Source organism: Macrosteles quadrilineatus, unplaced genomic scaffold (genome assembly GCF_028750875.1).
Source record: "Macrosteles quadrilineatus isolate MER2022 unplaced genomic scaffold, UCM_ALF_1.0 Scaffold_2__2_contigs__length_208266976, whole genome shotgun sequence".
Classification (NCBI taxonomy): domain Eukaryota; kingdom Metazoa; phylum Arthropoda; class Insecta; order Hemiptera; family Cicadellidae; genus Macrosteles; species Macrosteles quadrilineatus.
The window spans coordinates 161,369,515-161,380,120 of record NW_026542595.1 but is presented as its reverse complement, the minus strand read 5'-3'; the positions used below and the strand labels follow the sequence as shown (position 1 = coordinate 161,380,120).

General features: G+C 36.1%; 1 protein-coding gene across 1 annotated transcript; it reads right to left on the bottom strand.

Annotated features, from left to right (window-relative positions):
- Positions 1-6,617: 6,617 nt before the first annotated feature.
- On the bottom strand, positions 6,618-7,112 carry LOC128985085 (putative uncharacterized protein FLJ46204). The gene has a single exon (XM_054404463.1). It carries the CDS (start codon positions 7,110-7,112, stop codon positions 6,618-6,620), a length of 495 nt encoding a protein of 164 aa, XP_054260438.1.
- Positions 7,113-10,606: the final 3,494 nt, after the last annotated feature.

Genomic DNA, 10,606 nt, shown 5'->3' with positions numbered 1-10,606 from the left:
TATGAACGAAAGCTTGTATTAATGGTCGTAAAAGTCTTTTACGAACGTTTCATAAGTCATAAAAACTACAGTTTACATAATTTTACGCTTATAAACTAATTATGTATTATTTCTACTGCGTGATATACTTTATCTATGAAATAAACTGACAGGATTGGTACTTGGAAAACAAATTATAATACATTTTGTAGCCATATGTCTCAACTTTGTTCACCTAAAGGTCAGACAATCCAGTTCATGACATTTTGAGTTGTTTGTGGATATTCTTCAACCTAACTAATTATTACTGTGGTTTCTTCATACTTATTTTTTAAACGTGGATCCTTTTAAAATAGCAAGTGTTATGTGTCATACTTCGTTTTATGTGTATGTTTACTAGTTACTACCACTTGATGTTAATTTGTTCAAAGATATTGAGTTTTATAAATTTTAAAATGAATCAAAATTTATTATAGAATGTATATACTTTTCTCAGGGTCCTTATGGAGGACTCATGAAAAGGTAAAATATCTTTCTTTCAGTGAAATTTCCACCCAGGGAACAAACTATTATTGAAGGTCTCATGGTAATCCATGGGGATTATATAAGGATAGCCCAGGGGCCGATTTTTTCGTGTTTCGTAAGTCTTCAGAAGCCAAAAATTGTATCCATTCAAATAAAATTTATCTGATTTTGATGAAACTTGCTATAAACGTGCAAACCTAACTTAACTTAAACTAGATCGCGGGCCGCCATGATCAGACTATGGGAACGGGGTCTTATGGGGTCAATAGTTGGTTATCTCATTTTTGGCATTGAAAACATAAACAATTGCAATTTCTTCCTAAACCATTTTGCTTTGGAAAATCCAAATAATCTTGTTTATCAAAGCGCTTTTGTAACTAAAATGGTTACGTAGAAAATATCAACAATTTTAAATTTTAAATCACTATGTTATTCGTATGGAGAATAAGGAAACTGGTAGTAGTTTGTCGGTTGTATTTTCATCAAATGGGGCTATTTGATCATTTTATAATAATTAATATTTATACATTTTACTAAAACAAAGACTTAAGGTAATAAAGTGTACGGGCATGGAGATAATTTAAAAAAAAATATTTAGAATTCCCATGTTATTATTACGGAGAATAAATAAACTGTTGCAGTTTGCTTGTTTATGTTTAGATGTTAATCAAATTAAGCACTTTTTTTATTCCATACTAAGCTATCAACATTTCAATTAAAAAAACATCTCAATACCTTCCTTGCATCAGCAAACCTAATTATTCGTTATACCTAATGTTTTTAAAGAAAAAGGTAGGCTATTAATCTGACATTTTAAGGGAATACTTTTGTGGAAATCTAGCGAGAAAATTGTAGTTCGCTTAGTCTGCAGGTATGCTGCGGCGGGGATGGAGTTTTTTTTAAATATTTGATCTGTATAGGTAATATAATTATGATATGAATAATTAGGAAAGCACACGGGTTTCATTTTAACAAACTTATGACAAACAAGATGAAACCAAATGTCTTCTTTACGTCCAAATCCCGAATTACGAAAATCCAACATCATAAAAGTTTGATTAATGGTTCGTGTTTCACTCGACTTCCTTTTGACTTCAGTTTTTCTAAAATATGTTGTCGTAACGGTAAAATAAGTCAAACTCGTCAGATTAGTTCATAAACATTTTCTCTCGTGTATATGACACGAATGTTTTATAAGAATGGCTTTATTACTAATGTAAATGGACTAATGTTTTTCCTTTTATAATCGAGATATAATATGTTACCTATACTCACTTTATTAGTTATCTTAGACCAATAGAATAATTATCCCATAAGCGTTGTCAAATTCATAAAAATATAACTGAACAATAATAAGTTGTAATACTTTAATGAGATTACCGTGTAGATGCCTATATAAATACCCTTGAGAATACCAGCTCTTGTATTGTTTAGCCTATGTCCCACGGCGCGTGTCGCGCCGCGACTCACGCCGTCTAGAGGCCGTAGTGGATAGTGTTAAAAGCTCATAGAGACCTCCGTGCTACACTGTATTTGTAAAGATCTGTGTGATTTAATGATAAGTGATTCGGAAAGTGACGGTGAATTAGCGTGCGCCGCAGCTTGTTATCTATTGTTGAGTGGCGAATATTTGAAGTTAAAATTTAATTCAAAGGGAAAAGAGAGGCGTTAGTTTCGCACCAACAATTGCTGAATAACTGCAAGTTCAATGTGACACCTGTTCACCCGGTGGAAAAACGTCTCGTACTGGCCCAGGGCGTCCACGCTCCAACCCGCGCCTTTGATGTTTACCGACAACTCACGGGAACGGACGCGCAACCCCGCTCCGCGCCACTCTTGCGCGTAGCACCACGCGCTTACCCTGTCCCACGCCGCGCAACGCTCCGTGGGACATAGGCTTTCACAATTGTAGTTCCGTTAATATTATGTAAAGTGTTAAATTCTTAAAAGTTAATGCCAAAATTTCTTTTTATTTTTCATTTTCTTATTTACAATATGAACAGTAAAGGTTCACCTAAATTTTATGTAACAAAGTTGTAGCATCAACTTCGAAAACATAGTCTAAATTGTTTAACGTTGAATAAATAGTAGCATCAAGGAATAGTTATAGTTATATTTAATTGACTTTAGGACAGAGTTTGTAGTTAATTTCAGCGTAAGTCCATTTATAATTAATCACCGCAAGTGACTAATGGATTCCACCACAGCCAATAATGGTGCAAGTCCGGACGGATATAGATCGTTTATAGGCATCGTTAAAACCAGTATTTATAGAGTCGCTCATTAAAACGCGTTTGCTGCAATTATTTGTAAGTTAACAAATAGCATGATTTTATAATTTTAACTACAACAAATAAATTTACAATTGTGCTCCTAAGACTTTTTAAACTAGAAAGTAAAATACCAACATATCACACCGAGGGAAAAAGTAAATTAAAAAATTTGTTACTAGAGAACACTATCGTGCCACGTAATTGTCTTAGTACCAAAAAATTAACTTTAAAGTAAAGATTAAGGTGTTTATAACACTATTTATACTGTCCAGACTCTTGATTATATTAAGTTGAGTATTCACAACCATTTCCACGAATCCAAATTTAATATTGGGGACAGTGCAACTAATATTAGTAATATTGGTATATAATATTGGTGAGGACAGAATACAACTCCTCCGAGAAGGACTGTGTTATTACGCATCTGAGCGCGCTTAGTCAAATTCTGAATCTCCCCTTCGGCTTGTCCACGGAAATTAGCCATTCAACATGTAAATAATGTTAAGTTGTTAAGTGATGTAAATAGGTTTTTTGTAGGCCTATAGACTGTAACATGTTTAAGTTTAAATCGTGGAGGTGTGTATGTAAAAGGTAAAAACGTACGCACGCTAACTATCACTAACAAAATTAATCGTAATGCAGTAGCTCGTATCCCTTTGAACAATAGTTGCCATATTAAAAATTAAAAATATTGTACATCATAAGCAGATAACTGTGAGACACATATATCTAATGTGGGCATACTTCTTTCTATTGGCGTGCCTTACAATTTGCGATTCAGTTAAATAATTCCATTGTGTAATTTCATTTTAGGCAACCTTCGTCCTATACTAATATTAAACATTTTTCTCACCTATATTGAGTGTCGCATCACAACCAATAAGGTAAGAGGCACAACAGTGACATTTGAGTAACAATGCGTTACTTTGTCGTCTGTGGGTTACTTTTGTCACCAATAGATCTAATATCCATTATGACGTAGTGATCATGACCACAACCACAACCAGATCCCTTATGAGCAGCTGTGTACATATAGGATAGGTTTAAGTGATGCAAACCGTTAAAACAGTAAGTAAAGATCAGGAACATGAAATAGGTAACAAAGACTAGTACCGGATTTCATAAAAATAGGATAATGTTTACTCAAATTATCGTACCAAACAATTCACATGTATATTAATCTGAATAGGCTAGATGGTATTTTTGGAGTCTGGAATCACCAAAAGTAAAAAGTAAAAAATAGGTGAAATATTCGTTGCCTGAACCTTGACTGACTTCAGTTTGCATATGATGTGCGATATAAAGTGAAAAACCTCAAAACCTGTATGCTCAGATTAGTAAATGATTTTACTTTAGTCCAAAACCCAATCTGTTCAACACTTACTTGTATACTCTATAAGTAATGCGTGGATTTATTTCTTCCGATACTTCACGCCCTTGTAACGAAAATTTCGATCACAATACGACCGTTTAACAAATTTTATGTATAATTTAAAATATGTAAATACAATAACAATACCTAGCAATAGCTTGGCTAGCCAAAAACTGGAATCATAGATTTAATGGGAACTGACCAATTTCATAAATATTTATTTATGCCTTAAGATACACGATTTATGTACATTGTAGTTGGATTTTTAGGATTAGCTGCAACCCATAAAGTAAAAAAAACTTAAACAGTCATCTATCATGTCTTATTTGATATGCCAATGGCTTTTTTCACTTATTTCATTCATGCTGTGCTCCAATTATGAGATTGCCTATTAAAGATTAAATCTTTTTTTCAAGTAATACTGGAATGAATCTTGTATAAAAAAATATGTTTAATGTTACTGTGATTCGTTATTCACAGCGATGTTAAGTTAAGCTAAGGTTCCATCATTTTCAAACGGTATTGAAACCCTTACCATATATATAGTTATTCTTTGTAGTAATGATATTGATAAACGGCTAGCGATAAATACACAAAATAAAACAGCATTAAAATGTATTTAGTTATTATAAATCACTATTGGACTAATTATTCATATAAACGATCAATATCTGTTCGGACTTACACCATTATCGGCTGTACGAGAATCCATTAGTCACTTGTGATAATTAATTACATTTAGATTTTCTATGAAATTCATTACTGTTATTTGAACTTGCATATTCAAAAACACTAATTAATAATAATTATTATTTTAAGTGTGACTGCATATTAGTATGCAGGAAAATAAAATGACCCTTCAAACAAAAAGATATCCTCAATTTTGTAGGGATTGTAGCGAAATTGATTAAACTGTTAAATAAAATGGTAGTATAATGTTGTCTTTGGTTATAGTTGTTAATATTTATAGTATTTAGTCTTGTGTTACATGATTATTGATTAGCACCATTTCTGTCCCTTTTTGCTGTCGAAAACGAATTGGAGTTAGCAATATACATGCCAAAAACTAATCTATGAAATAGATTATAAAAAGTCACAGTAATAAGGAATTTGAAGGTAATAAAACTGATTACCTCACATTTGGTCAAGTTTTATGTTTAAATGACGACATCAGTAGAAACTATAGAAAAACTGAAGAAGCCGAAATAAATTTGCTATCAAATCTTTATGACCCAAGGTTCCTGAGACTTGATTCAGGATTGAGTATGATTCAAGAACCTGATACATTCCTCATTCTGGCAAAACGATGTTTCATTGTTTAAAATTAATTTGTAAAAGACATCTTCGATTATTTCAGTACTATAGCGTGATATTAGCAAACATGGAATGTTTTTTTACAAAATTGCGTATTAGAAAACTTAGTATACTCTTTGACTCAAAGTAGGCTAAACAAATTAATAATAAAAATACGTACAAAGCATAATCAATAAGTAAATAATGCCGTTAATAATAAGTTGAAGCCAATAAGTTGAAAAGAAGATCAAATATTCTTTAACAAATGGGTTTGTTTTACAATAGTGACTATGTATATGCCGTGGTGTGCATACAACAATTATGTGTTTTATTCGAACTTTTGTCGTCTCAAGTTCGTTTTAAGTTTTAAGCAATGGTAAGATAGTTAGAGATTGTTAGATGACGGTTTTTTTTATTTTTTACTTTAATTTAGCCAGACTCCAAAACGTTGTGAGTTTTTTTTTTTTTTTTGTTACCTAATGGAACTTTACGCCATATTCTGTTAGATAATTTTCAACATTGTTTGGTATTAGTTCGCATTATGTATTACAGAGACATTACACACAAATATGTGGGTTATACAGTAATATAAGGAGCCTGATTACCAGCAGTAAGTATCTAGTTAACTTCCACTGTAGCGAGTTTTGCAACAAGTATCGCATTACTTGATTAATTAGGGGCGAGTTATAGTAACCATCATACAGCGGTTAACCACATTTCCCTACTTCTACCAACTACCAATAATAATACAAAAAAAAACAGAATAATATATTCCACATAAGTAGTTGTGTCATACAATGTATCAATGTTCAATCAATTACAAACAATACACAAGTTACAGTACTTATTTTTCCTGTTGATTCGTCCAAACATTGAATGCTAATATGTTTAAATAACCATTTTTATGTTTTAAAATCAAAATTATTTCGACATTCAACTTTTATGTTTTTATAAATGAACCGTGAGATTCTATGACGTATTGTTGTTCTGATGTTTCATCGTAGACCAAGGGATATCAGTTGATAACGTTATGATCACTTGATAATGATAATGGTTCTCACACCCGTAGTCCGAGTGTTAGACTAAGTGCTGAGTGTGTGCGCTTAGCTGCCAGTGTGTACTTAACTACCAGTGTGAGCATAGATGCCAGGTTGCCCCAAGCTGCCAGTGTGCATCTAGCTGCCAGTGTGAGATTGGCTGCAAGTGTGCACTTGGCTGCCAGTGTGAGCGTGGCTGCCAGTGTGGGCTTGGCTGCCAGTGTGCACTTGACTGCCAGTGTGCACTTGGCTGCCAGTGTGTAGTTGGCTGCCAGTGTGCACTTGGCTGCCAATGTGGGATAAGCTGCCAGTGTAGGCTAAGCTGCAAGTGTGAGTTAAGCTGCCAGGGTGTCCCAAGCTGCTAGTGTGCAGTTGGCTGCCAGTGTGCACTTTGCTGCCAGTGTGCCCCAAGCTGCCAGTGTGTACTTGGCTGTCAGTGTGAGCGTGGCTGCCAGTGTGGGATAAGCTGCCAGTGTGAGCTTGGCTGCCAGTGTGCCCCAAGCTGCCAGTGTGAGATTCGCTGCCAATGTGCACTTGGCTGCCAGTGTGAGCGTGGCTGCCAGTGTGAGAATGGCTGCCAGTGGGCAAAGCTGCCAGTGTGCTTCTAGCTGTCAGTGTGAGATTGACTGCCATTGTGCCCCAAGCTGCCAGGTCGAGATTGACTGCCAGTGTGCACTTGGATACCAGTGTGAGCGTGGCTGCCAGCGTGAGATTGGCTGCCAGTGTGCATGTGGTGGCCAGTGTGCAGTTGGTGGCCAGTGTTCAGTTGGCTGCCAGTGTGCAGTTGGCTGCCCATGTGCAGTTGGCTGCCCGTGTGCAGTTGGCTGCCCGTGTGCAGTTGGCTGCCAGTGTGAGCTTGGCTGCCAGTGTGCAGTTGGCTGCCAGTGTTCACTTGGCTGCCAGTGTGGGCTAAGCTGCCAGTGTGAGCTAAGCTGCCAGTTTGTCCCAAGCTGCCAGTGTGCCCCAAGCTGCCAGTGTGAATCTAGCTGCCAGTATGAGCTTGGCTGCCAGTGTGAGCTTGGCTGACAGTTGGCTGTCAGTGTGAGCTTGGCTGACAGTGTGCAGATGGCTGCCAATGTGAGCTTGGCTGCTAGTGTGAGCGTGGCTGCCAGTGTGCACTAGGATGTCAGTTTGCAATTGGCTGCCAGTGTGAGCTTGGCTGCCAGTGTGAGCTTAGCTGCCAGTGTGCATCTAGCTGCAAGTGTGCGCTCGACTGCCAGTGTGAACCACGCTGCCAGTGTGGGCTAAGCTGCCACTGTGCACTTGATTGCCAGTGTGCACTTTTCTGCCAGTGTGCATCTAGCTGCCAATGTGCAATTGGTAGTCAGTGTGCACTTGGCTGCCAGTGTGTCCCAAGCTGCCAGTGTGGGCTATGCTGCCAGTGTGCACTTGGCTGCCAGTGTTCCCTTACCTGCCAGTGTGCATCTAGCTGCCAGTGTTAGATTGGCTGCTAGTGTGCACTTGGCTTACAGTGTGAGTGTGGCTGCAAGTGTGGGCTTGGCTGTCAGTGTGCCCCAAGCTGCCAGTGTGAGCTTGGCTGCCAGTTTGAGCATGGCTGTCAGTGTGACCTTAGCTGCCAGTGTGCACTTGGCTGCCAGTGTGCATCTATCTGCCAGTGTGCATTTGGCTGCCAGTGTGAGCTTGGCTGCCAGTGTGAGCTTGGCTGCCAGTGTGAGTTTGGCTGCCAGTGTGCACTTGGCTGCCAGTGTGCACTTGGCTGCCAGTGTGGGCTAAGCTGCTAGTGTGGGTTAAGCTTCCAGTGTGAGCTAAGCTGCCAGTGTGCCCCAAACTGCCAGTGTGCAGTTGGCTGCCAGTGTGAGCTTGGCTGCCAGTGTAAAGTTGGCTGCCAGTGTGACCTTGGCTGCCAGTGTGTTTTGCTTTGTGCTTAGTTGTACAAGTATTCTAAGCCATATGATGATGTTGTTTTATTGAATGTAAATAATTTTATCACAATATTTCCCGGTCTACTGTGCTGGTTAATTCAATAAAGAACACATAACATGACTAAGGGATACTGTACTAAGTTTATTCTTTTTCGTCCATTTCCCAAAGAACGGAAGATAAACCATAAAATCAACGTTATATCTTCAAATCATTGATTATTTTATTATTTAATACATCGTGTACATTTTATATTCAACTGCGTCTGTTAGTCTGTGCATCTACTGGACTGTATCTAAGTAATTATTTTTGTTTAGTAATAGATGGTCATTAAACAATACCATGAATTGAAGTAATTCGGAAAAGTAACAAAACATTAAATAGATTAATTAATAACAAACACTTCAGGTAAAGTGATAGGTTGGATTTTTTAGACAAACAGGTTAAAACTGAGCTGTAGCTAATATAATTTACAGCGCTTTTATAGTCAACAAAATTTAAACGAAGGAAATCTAGTAAATAATGGTTAGAAAGCTCCAACATAGCAAATCAAAACGTTGAATTGATTTATAAATTTGCCGCTTTATCTACTAATAACGGAACCCACAAATGCTTGATTGAGAAAAGGAAGATAACTTGAGTAAAGTTGCTTATTTCCTTGATAGATCAATTATATCAAGAATATGATCTAATCTCCTTCCATTGATCGTCTTAACTTTTTTTGAATTCATTTCAAAGTCATCTTTGAAAATCTTTTTAAGGAGGGAATTTAATTTTTCCACATCTAGTAGCACGAAACCGTTTTACTTCTTGACATATTGACAGTTTTTTATATAAACTGAAACTGTTTCTCCATTAACAACATTTTATCACAAATACATTTAAAGTTTACTCTTGAAAACACCGGGACCAATTAACGGTTCAATTTTACAAACAGTTTTATCTGACAGCCAAAGGCTCTTAGAAGATTGCTAGTTAACGGTTCCTCCAAGTTTCTTTTGAGATTTTTCCAAAGGAAGATAGTGACTGCTTCTTTTGAAGTATTATTTTATAAGTAAACTTTGAAATTATTTATTTCCCAATGTATCATGAAAGCTTTCCGTTTTTATTTGGTCTGCATAATAATATGAAATTAACATAGCGAAATATACAGACACATCTTACAGGGGATATGGAGATTTATCCTTAAAATAATTATTTTTCTTTTAATTCGATTGATAATTAGTTGTTAATTAGTATATTTTATGAAGTTCTTTTATACATTTTCCGATTCAAGACAGGATAAGTCTATTACCCTCTATACGATTTAAGATTTTAAGCTCTTAATTTTCAATATTACTCAAAGAGCATTTTAACGTATTGGTGCACAAATTTTTAGTTACACTTTAGTTTTAAAGGGGGAAATTCATAAAATATTATTTTAAAACATGCATTTAGCTTCAAAGTGCATATAATAACTACTAATTAACCGAAGACTGCTATTTTAACTGAATAAACAATCAAAACAAGCGTAGTTTCCTCTACATCCAGCATTGCAAAATTATGTAATTAGTTTACCTGTTATGGAAAACCTTTTAAAAGGCATTAGGTTTTTCAAATTAGTTTATTTAATAAAAACTAGCCTCGTTTGATATTTATCCATTTTGTACTGCTGTTTTCCTTCATTCACATTACTAACAAAACCATTAAAAAGTATGGATAATACTGTGAGTCTAAGGTTTAGTTTTGCTTTCCATCTACACCTCCAACATTCTCGGTGTTTGCGAGAAAGCCGTTTTATGTAACCTGAATATTTAACACCCTAATGTGAACAGATATGCGTTTAGTGGAGCTGGGACGTAAAATAGCTCTAAAGGGCGTAATTATGTGTATAACAGCTTCATCCATAGTAACTAGTATTACAGTGGCGTTTCTTGACGTAACAGCTGATTTGATTATTCTCTTTAATAAAAAATAACTCAATACGAGGTGTTAGCCCGTCCTACGTACGGGAATTCAGTAGTCAGTTAAAACCGTGTACAATTCAGATCAGCTAGTTTACACATATAAAGACAAAGTTTCTTGCAGTTTTAATGTGAAAAATCGTCTTGTAAACAAATGTTGTGTGACCAAATATGTTTTTATTCCATCATAGGCCTATACGATATGCATTTTAAATCCGATAATTTTACAATAAAACAGCAATTCTGCAATTTTTACTATGTGAAAAGCGTTGAAGTGAGATTTGCAGCCGATTCGCACAGACG

Excerpts from the sequence above, each read along its gene's own strand:
- LOC128985085 (XM_054404463.1), bottom strand. The coding sequence starts at position 7,112 with ATGGCAGTCAATCTCACACTGACAGCTAGAAGCACACTGGCAGCTTTG.